This window comes from Pipra filicauda, unplaced genomic scaffold (genome assembly GCF_003945595.2).
Source record: "Pipra filicauda isolate LSUMZ 115617 unplaced genomic scaffold, ASM394559v2 scaffold37_size4185640_pilon, whole genome shotgun sequence".
Taxonomy (NCBI): domain Eukaryota; kingdom Metazoa; phylum Chordata; class Aves; order Passeriformes; family Pipridae; genus Pipra; species Pipra filicauda.
Window position 1 is genome coordinate 1,967,290 of NW_024104509.1, and position 24,680 is coordinate 1,991,969.

General features: G+C 38.9%; 1 protein-coding gene across 1 annotated transcript in view; it reads right to left on the reverse strand.

The window, feature by feature from the left end:
* The window catches only part of TMC1 (transmembrane channel like 1), a 59,342-nt gene that overhangs the window by 13,383 nt on the left and 21,279 nt on the right, over window positions 1–24,680 (reverse strand). The window contains exons 7-14 of the mRNA XM_027729016.2: window positions 22,920–23,026; window positions 18,103–18,201; window positions 10,976–11,118; window positions 8,336–8,480; window positions 6,111–6,305; window positions 1,784–1,963; window positions 1,382–1,534; window positions 74–202 (exon numbers count right to left, since the gene is read on the reverse strand). Coding sequence (XP_027584817.2) covers window positions 74–202; window positions 1,382–1,534; window positions 1,784–1,963; window positions 6,111–6,305; window positions 8,336–8,480; window positions 10,976–11,118; window positions 18,103–18,201; window positions 22,920–23,026 — 1,151 coding nt within the window. The remainder of the gene's footprint in view (window positions 1–73; window positions 203–1,381; window positions 1,535–1,783; window positions 1,964–6,110; window positions 6,306–8,335; window positions 8,481–10,975; window positions 11,119–18,102; window positions 18,202–22,919; window positions 23,027–24,680) is intronic.

Sequence of the window (24,680 nt, forward strand, 5' to 3'; positions counted from 1 at the left end):
TGAAAGGAAAATGCAATTTTTTACATAAATGTGAAGTAATAGATAACAAAGACATTTAAAATCAGATACTTACAAATCCATACTCCAAGTCCCAGCACCAGCAGTAATTGAAAAACCTAACAAAGACAGCTCTCAAGAAATCGCCAATTAGAATCGTGATGTATGTTGTCATCGTGTCAGACACTGTCAGGCGCACAAATTCCTGTTAAGAGCAATATTCTCTTTTAACAATATATTTACGTAATTAATAGTTACAATAATAATGAAATACTGGACTAGATCTGTAATTGTGCTTCAGCATGGAAAAGACTCTGATCCTCCTCTATAATCACTTATTCTGTAATAGGCCAAGGGAAATACTGCCCCTCATTTGCCAGAGGTATCCTTTACTCTAATTTGTGCTTATATTTTCAGATGAGACTTCCTGGGAATGATTAGACTGGAAAAGATTTCCAGCCAAGATTGCTGCTATAACAGAAATCTGAGCTAATATCTTAAACTGCTGCAAATCCTCATTCCTCTACTTTTATTTTGGTATGTTCCACTAAAGCCTATTGTAACAGGCCCAATAGTCCAAAGCTTACCTCAATAGTCCAAAAAGCTATTACTCTCCCTGATCTGAAATTAAGGGGAAAGTTATTTCAGTGATGAGCTCTTGGTGTTAGCTTATTATTCAGCATCAGTGAAATGAATAGAGCGCCTGATTTTTCTCCCTATATGCTCCCTGCTGGTGATTTATTCATTCAGGAGGACAAATTGCCAGAGTGATGGAGAAACAGTGAAAGTGATTCAGAATTGAAGTTGTTTTTGTGGACAGAACAATAACAGCAAAGTATGATCAAACAGAGGAAAAGAATATGTTAGAAAATTGTTTGGAAACCACATTTTATATTGATGGGTTAATATGAATAAATACTCAACTGAATCAAAGAAAATAATTGAGCAGATTTACCATTTAATCACTATTGTTGTTTTACATTATTTTACTTATGCTAAAGACAGAGACAACTTCTCAAAAGCATACTGCTGTAAGAGCTGTCATACACACATGTCCTTGTTCTTCAAAATTGCTAAACGAGTTTTGCAAGACAAAGATGGAATCAGGAACAGGAAGATAAGTCAAGAGGATAGTGAAAAGAAGGGTAAAAAAATAAATGTTTTCAATGCTGTCAACTAACAGGAGAAAGAATTTCCTTCTAGACAGGGTTCAAAATACAATAATATAATTTTTAAAAAAAATTTTAGTTCAAGGAAAGGTCCCACATCTGCTTCTGTTCACCTTTTCCCACCTTAATGACACACTAGCAGAAACAAAGAGAGTTTAGACATCATATTGTGTAACTGACCTGTTTTAAATATGAGTTCAAAGCAGATATATTACCTGTCCCACCATTGTTTCCCAGCATGGCCCTCTGGGGACATCAGCAGGGTCCACCTGTATTGGAGGAGCAGTCGAATTTTCTGGAATAGTACCATTGTACAGACTGGCTTCCCATATTGTCATGTTATATTTGACTATCTTTTCTTCTTCCAACTAAGTAAAAAAATAAATTGGGAGAAAAAAAAAAACAACAACAACAAAAAAAACCCAGCATGAGCTTGTTACAAACTCTCAGTGTGTTCTGTTCCAAGATTCCCATGATAGTTCAGGCATGGATGTAATTTAAGTATAGAAAGAAAAGTATATCTTTCACTGACATGCCTGTAATTGACTGGAAGTCCTCATTTCCTCGTTCTTGCCCAGTGACATGTTAAAAATAGTGAAGGGTAGTAAATATCTTGCCTTGAGGTTGATTTCATCCATTAGGGCGATAATGAAAGTGTAGAGATTGCCAAGAAAAAGGGCAAAGATTCGTCCCAGCTGCCATCTTAGAGCTATTCGAGGGTGGTAATTCTCCAGGGAACTGATTACATCAAACAAAGTTGGACAGAACATTCCTAAAAGTGACATAACCATGTTCACCTGTGGAGGAAGGGGAGAAAAAAGTTTACAGTGAAATGTTAGAAATTAATTCTTCTATTATTATTTATTTGGATGAAAAAGCCATTACTACTTCACATTAGGGTTTTGATTTAATAAAAACCAAAATCCAGTCTTAAGTATCACAAGTTGTTTTCACAAAGGAAGAAAGATTTGAAAAGTCAGTTGCAATCTACTTTAGATGGATATAAGATTTTTTTTTTCATTTTCCATTTCACATAAATTTCAAAAATATTCAAATGTTAATTATTCTGACCATAATCTACAATTTAACTAAAATTCTACTCTAACAGGACTTAACAAAACCTATCTCTAGTACTGGTTTATGCTATCATCTCTACCACATCTTCCCCAAAGACAGACAGATACTCTATAAAAAACTTTCCTACAAAAATACTGCACTAAATTTAATTTATCTGAGATCTCACCTATAATTAATTCTAGATGTTACAGAATCATAGAATCACAGAGTATCTCAAGTTGGAAGGGACTCATAAGGATCATCAAGTCCAACTCCCTGCTCTCCACAGGACTACCCAAAGAAAGCCAAATAAATAAGAGTGTCATCCAGACACTCTTTGAACTCTGACAAGCTTAGTGCCCTGACTACTTCACAAGGGAGCCTGTTCCAGTGACTCACCACACTGTCTGTGAAGAACCTTTATCTAATGTCCAATCTGAATTTCCTCTGATGCAGCTTCATTCCCTTTCCTTGTGCTCTGTTGCTGGTCCCCAGAGAGAGCTCAGTGTCTGCCCCTCTGCTGCTCCCCTTTGATGGGATCACCACTCAGCCTGTTCTTCTCCAAGCTCAACAGGCCAAGTGACCTCAGCGGCTCCTCTTTAGTCTGGCCATCAAAGCCTTTCACCATCTTGGTCACTCTGGACATGCTCTAATATTTTGATTCTATTGAAGCACCCAAACTGCACACGGGACTCAAGGTGGGGACACACCGGTGCAGAGCAGAGTGAGACAATCACCTCCCTCAACCTGCTGGTGATCCTGTGCCTGATGCACCCCTGGACATCATTGTCCCTTTTGGCTGACAGTGCACTGCTGACTCATATTCAACTTTCATCTACCCAAACCCCTGGATCTTTTTCTCTGGAGCTGCTCCCCTGCCTCTCATCCTTCCACTGGTACGTATACCCAGGATTACCCTATCCCATGTGCAGAATCCAACACTTATTCTTGTTAAATTTCATGTGGTTGGTGATTTCATACAGCCCAGCTCTCCATTTCGTATCTCATCTCCTCAATTCGTAAGAAAATTCAAATCAGTCCCTCTTCTTTCAGCCTGATTTTCTTAGAAACCTCTAATAAAATTAACTCATCATCTTAGCAGTATGGAAATGGAACAATTTTACTGGAACAAAACAAAACAAACAAAAAACACAAGACATAACAAACAAAAATACAACATAACTTATAAATGCTACAGATGAGTGAGACATTCCAGTAATGTGACATTCCTAAGTGATGGCTGAAAGTTATTTCAAGTCTACTTGAACCTTGTTGTTCTAATTCATTTTGCCAGCCATAAATGAAAAGGAATGAAAAAGTTTAAGAGTGCAGTTAATTACCTTCAATGTGAAATAACACTGTATTACAAAACATGTGTCTGTAAGGGACTAAAAACAATAAACAATAAACAGGAGATATTTTCTCTATCTAAGTTATAAAGGTTGTTAGAAAGCACAAAGATGTTTATTTGAGATTCATCATACCAGAACAACCAAGAAGAATAACTTGATTTAGTCACCAAAAAATTAATTGTTCACAGGACCGTAGTATTCTAATTGCTCTGCAACAAGCTTTTCTGAGCCATGCTTGAATCCATTTTGCTAGAACAAGTATAAACTTTTAAAAATTTCTGATTTTCTGCTGCCAAGAGAGTTAAAACTGTTCTTGCTTCTTGGAAATAATATGGCAGCAGAAAGGCACTAAACCAACAAATAAATTCACTCACTTGCAAATGTGTATGTTCCTACTACTAAAAATTTACGTACATTTGACTGGTGTTCTTGATGAATAGAAGTAAATAGTTTTCTTTTTGTTTTTATATTCTTGGTTTTTAATGACTTCTAGAGCTTACAAATGAGTTTTGGGGTTTTTTTGCACTTGTAGGCAATTAGTGTATTCTGTGCATGGCTTGTGGCACCCCCTGACAAATATGTAGATATTGTATTAATGATTACAGGAATTCACTGATGTTTATTTATTTATTTATTTAGATGGCGTTATTCGTAATTAGGATTATCTTGTTAAAGTAATAAGTCACTGTTACCTCATAACATTCAAAAGAGAAACAACCAGTTAAAAACTTGTAGCTATCATCTGTTGCATCACTTGGATTTATAACTTAAAAAGACAGGATTTACATTTGAATGACTGCTACCTTTTACCTTATTATATTAACAGTTCTGTTGAGTTTCATACATTAGTGCTTTGAATAAATTTTCACTTATGAGAATTGTCCTATTTTTTGTGCTTATAGTAGGTGATGAGAGTTTGGTCGTAGAAGTATTCATTAATTTCTCTTTGTACTGAACTGCACAAACTTGATCTTAAGGTCTTCAAAGTATCTAACATAGTGTATACCACATTGTCTTAGTCACCATCAGACCTAAGAAATTATGCTCACTATGGCCCAAAATGGCAACAAGTCAACTACAGGTAGTGTGACTAACCACAAATTCCTAAAATTCAGACTAATTGTAACTGGATTTGTATCCTGTTTATCAATAGGAATGCTGGGTCTTGTTGTGGTGCTGAAGAGCTCAAAATTGTCACTGACTCCGGTGTCTCATTCTCCCATGGGAACAAGTCCCAGAGGCATAAGAGGAGATGTTCTGGGTCACACCAAAGGCTGGTGGAGGCAAACAGGTACAGGCAAACAGGGATGAGCAATAACAGGACAAACATATATGAATAAGTCATAGACTACAACTACATTAAGTTTTGGGAACTTGTTCATTCAGGTCTGTTCATTATGCATCAAGTAACACACAGAGTATTTCTCTTTTATGCCTTATATAAATCTTCCTTCACATAAAAGTAAATTTTGGTACCCATAGCACTGGCATCCATCATCTACCATTCCTTCCCTTTCGCTTTTTCTGAACCTGGCTTCTACTTAATTTATTTTATGTCCCTTAGTTCTCATACTGGAATACATAGTAAACATATTTTAGGAGAAAAGGTGTGTTCTTTGGGCAGTACTACATATAGTACCTGTTAATTTTATTGAAAGTTTTCTTGTTGTTACATGTGAGAGGCAGGACAGAAGGCACTGCTTTTTTTCCTCTCAAACATTCACTTTCTATATTCTTATTATTTTCTACATTTTTTACCACGTATCTGAATTATGTCTGTTTTTTCTCATTTGCTTTCTGTCTCCATTTTACCATGCCTTGACTGCTCATGCTCCCCATCTCCAAAGCACTTCTAATTTTGGGGAACAGATGCTATTAAGGTAAGAAGCTAAACGAGGTACAGCAATTTGAAAGTTGAAAAGTGAGAAATTATTACAAATGAAAATGCAAAGCTTTAATGAGACAGAATGCAACATATTGATTTTTCAAGATATAAAAACCATGATGGGGTTCTAAATTTCAAAAGTATAAACTTTTCTCATATATTTTCAAAGATATAGTAGCATTAGGCACAGATTAGACAAAAACAAATGGTATAGGACCCTTGGACAGGGCAGACGGAATGGGAAGGCTTGAGTTTCAACCTCCTGCTACGCTGCAGAGCTGTATCCATGAGGCCCCAGATAACTTTGTGCCCACACACCAGTCACTTTGCTTAGGACAGTCTCAGAGGAAAGCATCAGGAAACTGGGTTCCTTGAGTAGAGCTTGTGAATTCAGAGTGTCTGGAAAACAATCTTAAGAGCACAGAGGAGGAAACATAATGGCCTCAAATGGAAACTAAATACAAAGCATTGTATTGACATTTGAAAGAAGCAACCAAGAAATTTTATGAAGCAGGAGTCAAAAGCACTTCTTTTGTTAGATATTTACCACCCACACTCAGAATATTTAAATATCAAGAAAAAAATGCAACATGCAAAGCAGAGGAACACAGTTTCAAACCACATCTATCATAGAAATATGCTAGCACGAACTTCATTTCTTTCCCACCACCCGTAGTTCTCCAGACCTTCCAAGGCAAATTTCTGGGATCTTCTGACAACAAAAAAGATGAGGTAGCCACTTCCAGCAAGTGTGCATAGGGCTAAGAAGTTAGCAAGAACCCTCAGAAATCGAGTCAAGTGAATATTTTCTTCTTTTCGGCTCTCCTGCTCCTCCACGATTGCTTCCTGCACTTGTTAGAAAGAAAAAAATATTACAAATACTTTAATGATCAAGGCCCTGTATTACTTCCTAAATTGTTAAAAGTCAGTTAAATAAATTATAAAGATGCAAATGCACATCTGCATTTCATGTTTTGAGATGAGCTTATACTATCTCATAAAGTCTTGTTTAGGCCTTGGTAAATTCTGGGGATTTGGCTCCCAGGGTCTGCTTTGCCTTTGTTGAGTGTGTCCCCACTGAGTCTTGTTACGCTTGTACTCATGTGCCAACAAGAAACTAGTACGTTTTGTCAGCTTGCAAGGTGATATGAGGCTGAGTGACACAGCAGGATAGATGTGTGATTATCTGTCAGCAAAGGAACTGTCACACTTTAAAAATGTGCATTTGTGAGAAAAGAGGAAAAAGTTTCATTCTGAAAGTCAGCAATTTGAAGGGAATAAAAATACAGTCCAGATGTAGGAATCCCAGAAGAGGCAGACAGTGCAGACCTTCAGTCTTCAGAATAGAATATTTGTCCCACATTTACCCTTGGCCATGACTGATAAATATTAAGACTGGTGTAACTCTAGTCTCCAGCTTTTTGCTGTAGAAGGAACTTTTACTGTGGAGTGTCCTCATGAAAGGGAGTTCGGTTACAGAGATAAGTTGCCCAGAGGGGAAGCTGAACTCCTGCATTGTAATAATTGCCCTGCATGGCTCTGCTTTTTTTACAGCTTGCATTTGTCACATAAATGAAAGGAGATTGCCGCAGCTTTTGAACAGAACTCCGATGACCTCACCCAAGTCAAGACTTCACCCTTTATCTCTGAGGTTCTTTGCTCATTTGCAAGGATCACTGTAAATCTTCATGAGTTTATTTCTCAAAATTAAGCCTTTGTCTCAATTGATTTGTTATCTTCCCCAAATATCTTTCAGTATCTGACTCTAATAGGCAGACAGGGAAAGCTGATAGAGTTTCAGTGCTTTAAGTCTATATTTCTTCAGTATTTGTTTTCCTAGGATCTTTTCTTGATGACTTACGCTGACTTTGAGTGCATTTATCTGTTATGCCTGCAGTTGAGAAGATGGGCAGGAGGCGTTGGTAAATTGGCAATATCCCTACTGTGGACAGGAAAGGTGGTGTGTGCAACTGAGCAGTGCAGCTGGCGCTCAGTCCTCCAGCTCCCCTCATGCATGTTGTCAGTGACACTGCAAGCCTAGCATATTCTTCATTGTCTGGCAACATTTTGCCAGTGTATTCCCTGCATATTATTACATGGAAAAATAAATTTTCCTTTACATGATACACAGATGTGTCCCAGAGACCCCAGTGTGGAAACTTATTCTTTCACATTCAACATATAGAATATATCCCCTTCACTGTTTTCACTGTGGTGCATCTCGCTCCTTGCCCCACATTCCTCACACAGTGACTCTTGAAATCAACATACCTGTACAGTGAAAAGAGGTCTAAGAACATCTTACATTGTTTTGCAAATTGGGCTATATTTCGTAATTAATTTGAAAATAAAAACATTACATTGTGCAAGGAAAGTAATCTTCTTTTCTTACTGAAAAGCAGGTATACACTCAAAATTCTGAGGCCAATTCTTATGACATGATAAATAGCCCTTTATAGATTATTCTATTATTTTATTTTATGATATCTCTTCTCTGTAACAAGAGAAGGTGGTAATGTGAGGTTAGCAACATATGACCAACATCCAAAAAAAATTTTTTCAGACGAGTACCATAGAAATTGGAAGCCATCAGAGATGAGAAAAAGGAAAATACTATTTTTACAGTAGAATAATTTTTCTAAAGCTTGTACTGTCAGCATGGAGGACACAAGACATGATAAACCTTTTTCTTCCAAAATTAAAATGAAAAAATAAGATGACAAGGCACAAAGTCTCAGATTCAGAAGGGTATGATGCCAGTTTGAGTTTAAGCTTCTAGGCCCCAGGCACAACTTACACTTGGCCTTAGTTCCATCTGATTCACATTAATGTGAAAGACAAATACTGTTACCTCTCCTTAGTGAGCTCTGTTTTACCTTAAAGCTTGTTGTGATGGAGGCAAACTTATTATCTGCTGTCTCAGGATTGCCAATCAGGTAGTCCCAGCTTGTAAACATTTTCCAGCTGAAATTAAAACTAGTATCATCTCCGCCACCGTCGTCATTTGCATTTCTTGCCATTCTACAAAAGGCAGAAAGACACAGGAAGACCTTGTTAGAACTAGTTCTACTTTGTGAGCATGATTTTTAAATTGTTCCTTAGTTTTAACATTTTTCTGAAAAAAAAAACCCAAACAAACCAAACCCTGCATCATTCTTGCTGTCAGTTGTTATACTAATTTTTTTCTCAAAGCAAAAAGAAATAAGAGAAAAGGATGGTGGTTTTCATATTTAGACAATTTATGAGCTCACAACACACAATTTGATGAGGAAGAATGAATGTACCTCATTAACACCTTGACAAAACTTTGCTTGATAAGAAACACAGTGGAAAAACAATATCAAACAATCTCTTAAATAGAAAGCTGCAGAGCATCCTCAACTGCAATAGATTTTATTAGACACTTCGCAAAGAGAAAAAAGAGAAAAATTATAATGAATAAAATATTCTAAAAAAAAGTATTCTAAAACCAAAACAAACAAATAAATACAAAAATCCCCAAAATAAATAAATATATCAAAGAGTATAATAAATATTCTAAAATAACAAGCCAGAACAAAATCTGGTTATAGAATACAAAATATCACTAATAGAGTTTTCTATCTCCTATACACATACACAAGAGATTTATAATAGTATGCAGAAACATCAGATTATTTCTTCAGAGAAATACTTTTTCAGATTTGGCTTAATCTGAACTACAAAATTTTCTGTTTCAAACAGTTGTCATTCATGTAATAACCATGGTCTTGGTTCTGCATAGTTGGTCACCTAGTTCAAATCATTAAGCACAAGGATGAAGTGTATTGGTAGGGGGAAAATCATTAAGCCTTCAATAATGTATTTATTTATCAGTGACAAAAAGGCAACATCTATTTTAAAGCTCACTAGTGCAGCAGAGTTATGTTATTAATATTAATGCATTCTACATACCACATTTTTAAGAGAAGACCATATCCTCTCAAATCTAGGAGAAGAATAGTAAGAAAATAATACAGCAAATCCTTTGAGCTGCCATAAATCAATACCAGGGTTGGTTATATACAGAAGGATCAGAGATCATGGAAGATTCTTGGTAGAATCTGCCCTGTTTCTAGTTTATAGACTAAGATAATTCCTTCTCAAGAGTTTCTAATGAAATAATGAATAATCTTGTGGTTAGAATATAATTTCTTTGGGACCAGAAATGTTTCAATTTTATGTTGTGCACTTTAAGAGCTGAAGAGAGCAACCCTTTATGTAAATATTTCCCTTAAAGAGAATAACAGTGTTTATAATCCTCACTATCTCTTTCACATAGATATTTCCTTTCCCAGTTCTCAGTCAGCAGCAGAAAAATAGTAGCACCTCCTGTTACACTGCTCTTAGTTTCACTGCCCACTGTGCTTCTTTCTGGAGAAACAGAAAAGAGCAGAAAAGTCTACAAGCACTCTCATATGATTGTCTAAATGTTGGTCAGCATTAGTGTCATATGGCCAGATGGAAAGTTAGTACATACAATGTATTTTCGACTCAAGGATATTCCCTTGTTTGGGCTATAGGGTTTTTCTGCTAGAAAGCATTTATTTATTTTTGTCTGAGTGACAGTCACTGAAATAAAATTATCTGAGACTAAAACTTTTCTAATCATTATAAAAAAATATTTTAAAATATATTTTTGAACTAAATGAATTGCTTTTTTATTGTGGTAGTTTGTTTCCTCTCCAAAAATACATATATGTGACTGAAGACTTCTTGGTTTTTTCTTTTTTTTTTTTTTCTGAAATGCTTCTTGCCCCACATAGGAACCAGTTTGAAAGACAGAATGTGAATTAATCCAGTGCTCACACAAATGAAAAATACTGCCTTCAGCTTGAAACAGTGGAAATAGATTAACTGCATTTTTCTCTATATTTACAAATGTCTTTGAATCTTGACCTGCAACGCTCTGATTTTTTTCACCATAGGCATTTTGTGAAGCCACCGCTAGGGCTAACTGTATTACTGTGTTAGGTGGTCATTTTGCTTGAATCAAGGGTACTAAAGATTAAAAAAAATGGCAGCATTTATTGCTGACTGTGAGCTACACATGGAATTATTTACCATATGCTTCTTTCCTGCTTTGTAAAATAGTTTAGTTCACATAAGGTATCATTAAATGTAGAACAATTGAATTTCCTGAATGTTAGCTGACAAGTATCATGAAAAGATACCAAGTATTATGGAAAGATAGGCTAACAGCTCTCTTCCATACTTTATGCATTCATTTTTTATTCTGAAGATCAGGACAGAAGTGGGGTTTTTATTTCAGTAAAGATCTATTCCCACTTTCACAACACTGTAACACAAGCTTGTGCTGCAGAACAACAGAAAAATAATATAGGTTGAAGGAATTTTACACAACTTCGGCCTTGCACTTGATCTTGCATTGCCTTGTCCTTACAATTACCGTATTTTTAAAAAGACAGTCTCGGGGGTCCATAGTGAAATTATTTGCTTCTTTGAATTACTTTATTCTAGAGCCAAGGAACACTTACGTTCTTATGACAATCATAAAACTGTAGCCAATAGTCCCAACCCCAACAAGGAAATACGAAAGAGGCATCCTGAACTTCAGCCATCCAATTGTCCTCTGGTTATTGTAATAACCGTAAAAGAGTACAGAATACTGTGCAAAGCCCTGAAAAGTCAGCAAAAATTATAATGTTACATTTCTTAATTATGCTCATAGTCACCGACTGTAACAATAGCAATGTACTAAAACATTCACTTCAATGAAATCAAATCAGTTGTAAGCAAAACTATAATAAAATAGTTTTCTTTCCATCCACAGGATGGAAAAGGTCTCCTTTTTTAAAAAAAGACATAAAATATTTCATAGCAACTTCAAAATCTTTTATCTTTAAAACTCTTTGTGAACACTCTGTCTACAATTTAATGAGTCAAAACTTCTTCATCCACAAACTTCTTGTAAAGACAAAAGTATATTATTTTACAAAATTTATTTTTCAGATTGTGTGCAGATTAAATGCCAGATTTTTAACTTAATATTCATATTTCTAAAATTTACTTACATAGCCTATTTGATATGGAATTCTATGTGTTCATTGTATGATGGGTGATCATTCAATACATATTAACCAATAGGTAGCTGCATTTTATGGGTGATTATTCAGTAGGTAAGGTTTTTACACATTTAGAGTAAACTCCAAGGCTATAAAAATTGCAATATGAGTGCATTGGCTTTCTCAGCAATTAAAAGTGTATCTTCTTTTCTAAATATCTTAATAGGAACTGCCCTCTCTTCTACAGCTCAGATCACTGTTTTTTCAGAATAATTTACTAGTATCTTATTAACTGTAAGAAATTGCTGGTATCGACATGGATAAAATATCTAAAACTTCCTGATAATTTTCAGAGCAAGAACTCACCTCCTAGAAGAAGACCAAAGCCAGAGTCTTTACAAGCTCAGCTTAGCTCATGCACAGCAATGGCAAAGCTCCAGACGGATGTGAGGATTTCAAGTCAAATACATAGTATTTGAACATGTAATTGGAGGATGGACAACGCATTATTTTGATGGCAATACAACAAGCTGGAGGGGTTGTGAGTTAAAAAAGCCATATGTTTCCCGTCTGTTTTTCAGTTGCCCATTTTCCTTAAAATTAATAACATCTTTATCTTATATATTATATATTATGAACTTTTTAAGTTGCTATATTTTGCAAAGTTAAAGATAATTCCTTCACTGTGTGTCATTCAGCACATTGATTCCTGGGCTTTGTCAACTGCATTTCACTGTAAAATTTGAAACAACTTTAGTTCTGTAAAGGTAGGCATGCATGGAAGATATCTTTCACTCCCTTGTGAGCCAAGCATGAAAGAGTGTTGATCAAATATTTTATTGTAATAAGCTTTGAGAGTCTGATTTTTTTTATGTTTGGACTATTACCTGAAAAATATATGCTAAAACTGAATTCCAATTAATATCTATTAAAAGCCAAAAGTGTTTCTCTTTACAATGTCAACAATACAAATACAATTTCTAGCAAAAAAAAAAAGGCAAAAGATAGGCTGTGCTCATCTTTTATTTACTGTCTTATGGACTGGTGGGATTGGGGCTTTTTGCATTTTCGTTGGGTTTTTTTACAGGGATGAAATTATGATTGGTGGTGTGTGTTCATATATTTGTAACATACTTGGTAACATACAAGTACTGGTAGCAGATGAAAGGTATTATCTCCTGTGCTGTTTAAACAAAGATCTCATTGACTTAAGGGAATATTTGTCAATCTGACATGCCTCAAGAAAATTCTTTTTTTCCACTCCATATTTCAGGGGATCCATCTCTTTCATTGCCTAATTCTGTGTTTATCGCACATGCATTTGCTCCTTGTGTAAACTGTTACTTTGTTCCTTGAGGAACTAAGGGACACTTCCAAGTCAACCGCCCTTGTCCTTATGGGGGACTTCAACTTGGCAGAAATGAACCAGGAGCATCACACAGATGGTTCAGCCCTGGCCAGAAGATTCCTAAAAAACCTGAGTGACAATTTTATGGAACAGGTCCTAAGGGAGCCGACTCAGAAAGACGCTGTCCTTGGTCTGCTGCCTATCAACAGAGGGGATGTCGTGAGAGGAGACTGATGGCCATCATGGCCACAGCTACCATGAACTGATTGAGTTTAAAATTTCTGTTGACAGGAGGAAAAGTGCCAGCAAAACCCCAACTCTGGACATGAGGAGAGCAGAATTCAGGCTGCTCAGGGAATTAGTAAGGAAGGTCCCCTGGGAGAAATGTTTTTGCAGCTGCTGAGGTCCATCGGTGCTGGTCACTTCAGACCACCTCCTAAGGGCACAGGAGCAGGCAATTCCCAAATGTTGGAAGTGAAGCAGGCAAGTCAGAAGGCCAGCTTGGCTGGGCAGGGATCTTCCTTGGAAAGACAGAAAAAAAGGAAGGTATATGCCCTGTGGAAGCAAGGCCAAGTGAGACTGGATGAATTCAGAGATGCTGCTTGCCATCGTAGGGAGAAAATTCATGTGGCCAAAGCTTGACTGGAGTTGCAGCTGGCCAGAAATGTGGAGGACAATAAAAAGAGTTTTTTCAAATCTATCAATGGCAATAGGCAGTATAGAAATATTACTGGCCCATTACAGGATGAGGATGGTCACCTCACAAAAAGGGACAGAGGTGTTTAACACTTTCTTTGCCTCTGTCTTCAACATCAGTAATGGATCAAGGGGGTCTCAGTGCCCTGAGCTGAAGGAGTGTGACTGCGAGATTGATCGACTCCCAGTTGACCCGGAAATTGTGCGGGATCTGCTGCTCCAGCTGGATCCCTACCAATCTATGGGGCCTGATGGGATTCATCGCAGAATCCTCAAAGAACTGGCTGATGTCATCACAAAATCTCTTTTCATGATTTTTGAGTGGTCTTGAGAATCCGGAGAGATGTCAAGAAGGGCAAGAAGGATTGTCATGGTTTGAGAGCCCCAAAAATCTAACTTCCTATCTTCAAACCCCCTCCCACATCTCAACTCAATGTGGGAAGGTTTTTTCCAGACAACCACACGAGAGTTAAAATGGGGGAAAGGGAATATATTACAATGACTGTACAAATAAATACTACAATACATTATTTACAGTCTTAATTATCTCTACCATGACATAAGTATTTACAATGATCAGATCTCCTCTCCCCTCCAAATAAAAGTCCAGGAGGGAAGAAGGAAAGATCCTTTCCAGTCTCAGAGCAACAGTTTCTCTAAGGCAGCAGTCATCTATCCTCTTCTCATGCAGCAGCTGTAGCTGGATTTCTGCCAGCACACACGAGGGGGGAATCCAAGCCCCCTCAGCCACTCATCTTTCAAGCAAGGGTCTTCTTCCTTAGGCTGTGTTCACCAGGACAAGGGTCACTTCACTACATTATATCACGAAGCTCAGGGGTCTCTGTGATGGTCCTTATCTTTAGGGGATTCAAGCCCCTTTGCAGAGCTCCTGTGCTCTGCCTCAAGCAGCAGGGGCCCAAGGTACCCCCCTCCCCATTCTGTCTCTGAGCTTTTTATCTCCTTTCCACAGTGCTGTAGCACTCCAAGGCTCTTTCAAGTAAGAGTCCATCATCTTCCTCCTTTCTAGGAGGGATCTCAAAGCAGTTTGGCGGTTTTATTCAGTTCTTACCCCAACTTCCTCTCTCTCTGTCTCTCTCTCTTCTGCCAGCTTTCTGTCTCGGCTCGAGCAACTCTGAGTCTTCCTTGGCTGCATGCTGTTTACTGTTCCTTCAGTTATCTCTTGGCTCTTAACCACTGTCTCTGGACACTGCCACCACTTCTGCTGCTCACGGTGGAGAAAACTTTTTTAGCTTTGAGCCACAGGTACTTAGCCCAGCGTTACGCTGTTCCAAGACCCTGCAGCCCCCCCCCCCCAGCCAGGGGGTGGGGGGCCCCAGAGGCCCCAAGGGGCTCTGAGCCCCCTTCCTCGTGGCCTCAGAACATGGCTACCACTTCTACCACCAAACTACAACCAAGCTTCTCTTCCGTTTGCTTGTGGTATGTTTATGTTTCGCAGAAGCGCTCATTGGTTAAAACTTCAAAACTTCCAGGGTCACCACCCCCTGGGGTTTTACCATTTTATAACTGCAGGGGAAAAACTGTTTTCCCCCCACTACAAGGAGGAGCCTGGAAACTACAGGCCTGTCAATCTCACTTCAATGCCAGTAAAGTTATGGAGAAGATTCTGGGAGGTATTGAAAGACACTGGATGACAACACAGTCATTGGTCACAGCCAGCATGGCTTCATGAAAGTCCTGCTTGTCCAATCTGATTTTCTTCTATTACAGAGTTGATCTAGGAAAGCCAGTAGATGTAATCTTTTGGATTTCAGCAAAGATTTTGATACTGTCTCATACAGGAGCCTTCTAGACAAAATGTCCAGCATACAGCTGGGTAACTGTGTTACATTATGGTAAGCAACTTCCTCACAGGTCAGACACAAAGAGTTTTAGTGAATGGTGTGACATTAGGCTGGTGACCAGGCACCAATGGGCTTCCACAGGGCTCCATTTTCAGCCCAGTTCTCTTCAACATCTTCACTAACAACCTGGACTCAGGACTGGAAGGAGCACTAAGTAAGTTCGCCAATGACACTAAATTGAGAGAACCTTTCAATTCTCTCTGAAGTGGAGAGGCCCTTCAGATAGACCTTGACAAGTTGAAGAGATGGGCAATCACCAACCGTATTAAGTTTAGCAAGGGAATGTGCCTGATTCTACACATGGTACAGGGCAACTCTGGCTGTTGGTACAGACTGAGAAATGAGATGCTGGAAAGCAGTGTCATGGAAAGGGACCTGGGAGTCCTGGTCAACAGCATATTGAATACGAGTCAGCAGTGCCCTGGCAGCCAGAAGGGTCAACTTTGTCCTGGGGGGCATCAGGCAAAACATGCCAGCCTGTCAGGGGAGGTGATCATCCCACCCTGCTCTGCACTGGGGCAGCCTCAGCTTGACTGCTGTGTGAAGTATTGTGCACCACAAAACAAAAACAGCATCAAGCTATTAGAGACCATCCAAAGGAGGGCCACAAGGATTGATGGTTGGAGGGGAAGCCTTATGAGGAGCCATTGAGGTCACTTGATGTGTTCAGCCTGGAGAAGAGGAGACTGAGTGGAGACCTCATTGTAGTCTTCACTATCCCCATGAGGGGAAGAGGACAGATAGGTACCAATCTCTCCTCTCTGGTGACCAGTGGCAGAACTCGAAGGAATGGCATTAAGCTGTGTTGGGGGAGGTTTAGGTTGGATATCACCAAAAGGTTCTTCACCCAGAGGGTGATTGAGCACTGGAACAAGCTCCCCAGGGTAATGATTACGGCACCAAGCCTGTCTGAGTTCAAGAAGCATTTGGACAAGGTTCTCAGGTCCATGGTGTGATTCTTGAGGTGTCCTTCATAGGGCCAGGGTTGGACTCGATGATCCTGATGGGCTCCTTCCAACTCAGCCTACTCTATTCTATGATTCTATGAATTTATGTGGCAAAATGAAGCAGAAGGAACTATTCATTTTACATGACTTTATAGTCAAAAGACAGACGAATATTGTAATTTCTACCTATCATTATATTACTTTATTTCAATTCAACTATCTACAGTTAGGAAGCCTGAAATATTTGATTGGAAATGGGAAAGTTGTTTATCCAGTCTAGATTTTTCTCATCTTCTGTTCTCTGACAAACTGTTATTTCCTCCATTGGTAGCTGAAGTTTGAAAATAGAGCCAAAAAAGTTAAATAACTGACCAAAATCTGGCATCATCTGAGTCTCTGCATCAAAATACTGAGCCACAGACCAAGGAATCTTGTTTAAGATTTGTTTGTCACAAGATCTCTCAACAGCTCAACCCTATTAAAAAAAGGTATTACCAATGAGAAGCATAGACATAACAAGAGTATGCCCTTGTTATGTTTTTTCAGGAGACATCAGACTTGGCCTCCTATTGAAAAGTGAACTGGTATGGAATCTGCCTGTGCACCTCCTGGGATTGCCTGTGTAGGGCTGTAAAGCCTGCACAGGTCTTTCACCCAGCATGGGCCCCCTCAGAGGGGCCAGACTGACATAGAGATACCACTTTTAGACATGAGTTTTGCAGACAGCTGGAGGAGCTGAGCTGTAAACTGGAGTAACCTGTACCTGAGTTTATTTTTTCAAGAAATGGGTCTGCTTTCAACATTATATTAATTCTTGCTGTTGCTAAAACACCTGAAGTGCTAAAAGATATGTAAAGGCATTACTCTTTAAAAGTCTTGGAACTTCTTTTCAGAACTGAAAGAGTGCAGGGGACTGAGGAAGAAATCACACTTACTTCAATGGGTGCTGCTTCCATGAACCTGAAGGAAAACTTCAGGTTGCGTGTTTTCACAGATGGAGTACCCTAGGATGACATTGACTGCACACCATAGAGAAATGTAACAGTCTTCTAAGCAACATATTGTAATAACAAATTTCACCAGCTGACTTTACACAAAGTTGTACCATCTTTATATATAAAGACATTAACTATAGAGATCTGCCACAATAAGATAAAATTGTTGTTTTCAGGAAGAAAAAGCAGTATGACATATTTAGAAGTATATCATTAGCTTATCAGTACAGGTTAGACTGGGCATCACATCAACAGTAAAGCATTATAATATGCTTCTCAATTCAGCTAAAATATCTGCATGTTCTGTAAGACTGGGAAAAAACTAAAAGCAGCGTACTTTGTTTTAGAAAAAGAATGCAGACGTGTTTCTTTTTAATTTAATTTCCTTTTTTTTTTCTAAGTCACACTACATTTTAAAATTCAGGATCTTAGTCATACAAAAGCTGAAGACCAAATTCCTGCATAAGAAATGGAAAGTCAGTACCCAGAGATGGCAAACCATCTTTGAGATATTTCCCCATGTGTCTTTGGATTGCTACATATACTTGAGCTTGTGAACATACAGCTTCGTTATGTGTTTTGTCTGAAGGAAACATCTATACAGAGAGCTTGTGAAAAAAATATGTAAATTAATTCTATTGCCAATTATCTCTAGAAATAATTCATATTAAATCACTGAATATTAAACAATGAAGTATTTATGAATAAAAGAGTCATATGAATATGAAGTAGTGCAAGATTATGCACTTACACTAAAATCCCAGAGAGTAGCAAAGTTCATAGCAGTTGCTTCTTCAGCTCTTGGGACGGTTTTTCTAGGTAAAGAGCCATATGGCTTACCCATCAAAGCCTGAAACCAAAAAATGAGAGTGATTTACATATTAAAGCAAAATATTAAGGAAGGGAAGGAAGGGAGAGTGATTTGTCATTTCTTAGGAAGACTTGTTTTATGCTCCTAAACTCCTTAGCGAGAATGACGTACTTGTACAACTCCTTTCATGAATCCTCACATTAGTGATTCAAACTGTGCCTAACATATACATTCAATGGTGTTTTCTAAATATAAAGTTCCACTAGGCTCAATGGATTGTCAAACTATGTCTCTTACATTTAAAGGCAACACAGAAGTCCAAATTTCTCTGACCAATGTTGTTTTTCTTACAGAGAAGAACAGAAGATTAATTTTTCTTGCATTATGGATTTCATTGGGTGGTTTTTTTAATTGAAATGTGTGGGAAGATGGCAGGGAATCAGTTTTTGGATTCTCACAATCCCATTGCTACTGGGAAGATGCTTGCTCAGGCACAGTATATGTCCTCTTCCAGGGTTAACCTGAAAACTGTTGGGCATTTTGTCTGTTCTGGCTTCTAAGGAAAATGGATCACACTATTGAAATGCTGTACTAGGAATTTGTTGGAAATTCCTATCTGATTGTTTCCCATCTGCTTACTAGAAAATAAGAAAGATAAGAGGATATGGAATATTCAAATCAGGGAGATGGCACATAATTTTAATTCCATAAAAGTCCTGCTTTCAGGAGGATGATATGATGGCTCAAAGGAACCCAAACAATGTTACATTTCATAGAAGTAATATCTGTTTGAATTACATCTGCTCTAAGTACCATTACTAATTGTAATGCTGCAAACAATACAAAGCATGACAGGTCTCTCTCATGAATTTACAGCCCAATTGGGCCTTATCACCATGTGAGTATTACATTTAAAAATATCCTCTGAGCCCCATAAAGAATCTTCCTAATGCAATGCACATATTAGTCAAGATACTCCACTTGGTTTCTTCTTAGTCTCAGTTCCTTTACTCAGTTCTCCATAAAATCACCAAAACAAAAAAAAAAAAAAAAAACAAACAAGAAACCCCGAAACAATCAAACAAAATCATACCTATGTCATCCCAGACACAGGAAAACACACTTTCAGTGGACAACCCTATATACATTTTACCTTTTTCTGTCATGTCTATTTCAAGGCATCTCTCTGTAGAGACAATTGTCCACAAAGAAAGTACATCTTTACAGGCTTAGTACACCTTAATAGTTTCAAATAGATCACAAAGAGATTAAAAATTTATTTAGGGGTCCAATCCTATGAAATCTCACAGAATCACATGATACACTGAGTTGGAAAGGACACACAAGGACCATTGAGTCCAACCCTTAACCCTGCACAGGATAATCCCCAAGAGTCACACCACATGTCCAAGAGTATCATTCAAACACTTCTTGAACTCTGTCAGGCTTGGTATTGTGACCACTTCCCTGCAGAGCCTCTTCCAGCACCCAACCACCCTCTGGCTGAAGAACCTTTTTCTAATATCCAACCTAAACCTCCCCTGACACAAATTCAGGCCATTCCCTCAGGTCCTGTCACTGGTAAACACAGAGAAGAGATCAGCGCCTGCCCTTTTCTTCCCCTCACAAGGAAGTTGTAGACTGCAATGAGGTCTCCCCTCAGTCTCCTCTTCTCCAGGCTGAATACATCAAGTAACCTCAGCCACTCTTCATAAGGCTTCCCTTCAAGGCCCCTCACCATCTTCGCAACCCTCCTTTTGACACTCTCTAATAGCTTAATATCTTTCTTATATTGTGGTGCCCAAAACTGCCACAACATTCAAGGTGAGGCCCCACCAGTGCAGAGCAGAGCAGGACAATCCCCTCCCTCACCCAGCTGGGGATGCTTGGCCTGATTCTTCCCAGAACACGGTTGGCTCTCCTGGCTGCCAGGGCACTGCTGACTCATATTCAACTTGCTGTTGACCAGGACCCCCAGGTCCCTTTCCATGACACTGCTTTCCAGCATCTCATTCTTCAGTCTATACCAACAGCCAGGGATGCCCCATCCCAGGTGCAGAATCCATCACTTCTTCTTGTTGAACTTCATATGATTAGAGATTGCCCATCTCTAATTTGTCAAGGTCTCTCTGCAGGACCTCTCAGCCTTTGAGTCAACAGCTCCTCCCAGTTTTGCACTGTCTGCCAATGTGCTTAGTATCCTTTCCAATCCTGTGTCCCAGTCATTTATGAAGATGTTGAAGAGCACAGGACCTAAGATGGAGCCCTACAGAACCCCACTAGTGACAGATCATTGATGTTACTTCAGTCACTATTACTCTCTGTGCTTGACCCGTGAGCCAATTGCTCACCTACCACATGATGTGTTTATCCAGCTGTCTGCTGGACATTTTGTTTAGAAGGATGCTGTGAGAGACAGTATCAAAAGCTTTACTAAAATCCAAAAGGATTACATCAACTGGCTTCACTTGAGCAACTAGATGGGTTACCTTTCATAAGACTAAATCAGGTTTGACAAGCAGGACTTTCCTCTCACGAAGCCATGCTGGCTGTGACCAGGGACTGCATTGTCTTTCGTATGTTTTTCAATACCTCCCAGAATAATCTTCTCCGTAACTTTAGCAGGCACTGAAGTGAGATTGACAGGCCTGTAGTTTCCAAGATCCTCCTTGGTCTACTTGAAAATAGGAACAATGTTCACCAGCTTCCAGTCAGCTGGGACCTCTCCAGATTCTCAAGACCACTCAAAAATCATGAAAAGAGATTTTGTGATGACATCAGCCAGTTCTTTGAGGATTCTGCGATGAATCCCATCAGGCCCCATAGATTGGTAGGGATCCAGCTGGAGCAGCAGATCCCGCACAATTTCCGGGTCAACTGGGAGTCGATCAATCTCGCAGTCACACTCCTTCAGCTCAGGGCACTGAGACCCCCTTGATCCATTACTGATGTTGAAGACAGAGGCAAAGAAAGTGTTAAACACCTCTGTCCCTTTTTGTGAGGTGACCATCCTCATCCTGTAATGGGCCAGTAATATTTCTATACTGCCTATTGCCATTGATAGATTTGAAAAAACTCTTTTTATTGTCCTCCACATTTCTGGCCAGCTGCAACTCCAGTCAAGCTTTGGCCACATGAATTTTCTCCCTACGATGGCAAGCAGCATCTCTGAATTCATCCAGTCTCACTTGGCCTTGCTTCCACAGGGCATATACCTTCCTTTTTTTCTGTCTTTCCAAGGAAGATCCCTGCCCAGCCAAGCTGGCCTTCTGACTTGCCTGCTTCACTTCCAACATTTGGGAATTGCCTGCTCCTGTGCCCTTAGGAGGTGGTCTGAAGTGACCAGCACCGATGGACCTCAGCAGCTGCAAAAACATTTCTCCCAGGGGACCTTCCTTACTAATTCCCTGAGCAGCCTGAATTCTGCTCTCCTCATGTCCAGAGTTGAGGTTTTGCTGGCACTTTTCCTCCTGTCAACAGAAATTTTAAACTCAATCAGTTCATGGTAGCTGTGGCCATGATGGCCATCAGTCTCCTCTTCTCTCACGACATCCCCTCTGTTGATAGGCAGCAGACCAAGGACAGCGTCTTTCTGAGTCGGCTCCCTTAGGACCTGTTCCATAAAATTGTCACTCAGGTTTTTTAGGAATCTTCTGGCCAGGGCTGAACCATCTGTGTGATGCTCCTGGTTCATTTCTGCCAAGTTGAAGTCCCCCATAAGGACAAGGGCGGTTGACTTGGAAGTGTCCCTTAGTTCCTCAAGGAGTGATTTGTTGGCATCATCATCCTGGCTGGGAGGTCTACGGCAGACTCCCACAATGACATCTGCATTATTTGTTTGCCCCTTGATTCTTACCCAGAGGCTCTCAACTGTGCCATTGCCAACTGTGGGCTCCATACATTCTATCCCCTCTGTTACATACAGTGAGACCTCTCCACCCCTCTTGTTCTAGCTATCCCTCCTGAAGAACATGTAACTATCCAACAGGGCACTCCAGTCACAGGATTCATCCCATCAGGTTTCACTGATGGCAATGATATCAAATCTCTGGGATTGGGGTAAAGTTTTGAGTTCCTCTTGTTTGTTCCTCATGTTTTTTATATTGGTGTAGGAACATTTCAGGTATGTTACATTTTAGCCTACACCTCTTGAAGCAAATTGAGGAATCCCATTACTGCTTGTTTTTTTGGTTTGGCACGCCATCTCATTGTTCATTGCTGGTAAGCCTAGTTTTGTCTCTTTCACCCTTCCAAGGTAGTTGAAAGCTCTGTCAACAAGGCCCATGAGCTCCTGTGGCTTGAACTCTTATTACTCCCTGAGATACATGCATTAGACCAGGTGTTGAGTAGATCAACCCATGGTCAAAAAACCCCCAAATTTTTCCAATTACACCAACCTTGGACTGCTCATTGACCTGATGGATCTATCAGTATTATTTCTTGTTGCCAGGAGGATTGAGGAAATCACTATCTGTGCTCCTGATCCCTCTACAAATCTTCCCATGGCCTTTAAGCTTCTTTTGATGTCCTCGGAATTCTTTGTTATTCCATTGCTGCCAGCTTGAACAACCAGTAATGGATAGTATTCAGGTGGCCTTATTAGACTGGAGAGTTTTTCAGTAATGTCTCTTACCTAAGCCCCTTGGAGACAGCAGACTTCCCTATGAGTTGGGTTTCATCTGCATATCGAGCCTTCCTTTCCTGTTAGAAGGCAGTTTCCTATGGCAATTTTCAATGAAAACTTAAAAGATTCCCACCTCAGGCACCATTACAAGTCCAAAGGTCAGTCCAAAGAGAATCATGTTTATTCCATACATCCAGCGCAAGAATATGAAATAAGATGCTACTGATGAGCCAAAGTGACCTGTGAAAACATCAGATGTGACAAAAAGGCAGATAAATTAGCTGTTTGAAGTTATTTTACCTAGGGATGAAGATGATCAAAGTTTATTTAAAATAAAGAAAATCAGTGGAGGCTTTTAATCGTCTTTATTACCATAATTCTACTAGCTTTATTTGCATATTGCATACTAGTATTCACTGACCCAACTGAGAAAACAGAAATAAAAAATATAAAGGTATTAGTTATATGTACTACCTAGGATCATATAAAAGCTATGACACTTGCTACTATTAAGTAACCTCTGTAAGTACATTTCGATTCCTTTTATTCTTTTTTCTGTTAGATGTGGATTTTAAGCATTCTTGACATGCTAAGCCAGCACCTGCCCAATGTTAATAGGAAGCAGCACAGAATTAGCCAATGGGGATTGTCAGCGCTGTTATTGGAGTGCTCACCAGAGTTTTTCATAAGGGAAGAACAATATTAAGTGCAAGTGTTTGTACCCTTTCTTTCTTTTACTTTGCAGTTTATGTGTTCTACCAGTATGCAGTGTGAAGGTAGTCCTATTATCAGGTGAAGGCTTCCTTAAATTACTGGCATTCTGGCAGATGATCCTTTCTGCAAATAAAAGCAATTGCAGCTTTCCCTAGCAATATATTGAACAGAAGAAAAACTTAAAGAAAAGGAGTAAACTTTGCAATCTTACCCCTTGAGATTATGAAACTATCCCGTTGGGATTTTGGTACCCTTCAGCAAAAACTTTACTTGTTTCAAATGAAAAGATAAATAGATACAGAAACAGGTCTGGAAAAATTATCCTGTTCCATTTTTGCGTTCTTATTTTAAAAGGAAAGAAATATGCCTGTTGGAAGTTATTACTAGCAGAAGAGCTTGTGCAAGGACTACTCCTTTAAAGAATCTTGCAGAACCATTACTCTTACAAATCCCCAAGATAGCTATTATGTATCCATAATAGATTATGTGTTCTAAACTCCACCTCAAGAGAATAGATAATCTGTTAAACAGTCTGTAGACTGTATGTTTAAGGACATTATATAAGTTCTCCTCAAAGGTTTTTTTTTCAATCCAAAGCCCCACAAAATTCACCATTTATCATTTTCCTGTTTTTCTACTGTTATGGTTATTGCCTTTTGATGCAACCCACAAATCCTTCCAAATGCAACTTTTCTAAAACAAGTTTCATTGCACTTTCATCTGCATTTCATCAGTGGCAGAACCTCACTCAGGTATCTATGCAGTTAAGTCAAATGTGCTCCAAAGAAAGGGCTGCAATTTAAATTCATCACTGGAACTACAAGGCAAAACTGACTTGTGACAAACATCTACTATCAAACATACCTATAGTACCAACTACGTTGCCTTGTTTATATTTATGTCCAGTATATGTGGACATCCAAGATTGCTATCATTTTCTCTGTGCTATAATATGTGTCTGAGAATGAGAGAAATACATATTACAAGAAGATCAAGATAATGAAAAATAGCAGAAATAATTGCAGTATAGTCTGTGTAGTATAATCTGTATATTATAAATACAGACAAAATAAAGTGAAGATAGGAAATAGCTTTTTTTTTTTTTTTTTCCACCTTTCCAAGACTAACTTCAACACTGGCTCTTGAACTGGTACCTGTGTATGGAGGATTTTTTCTATGA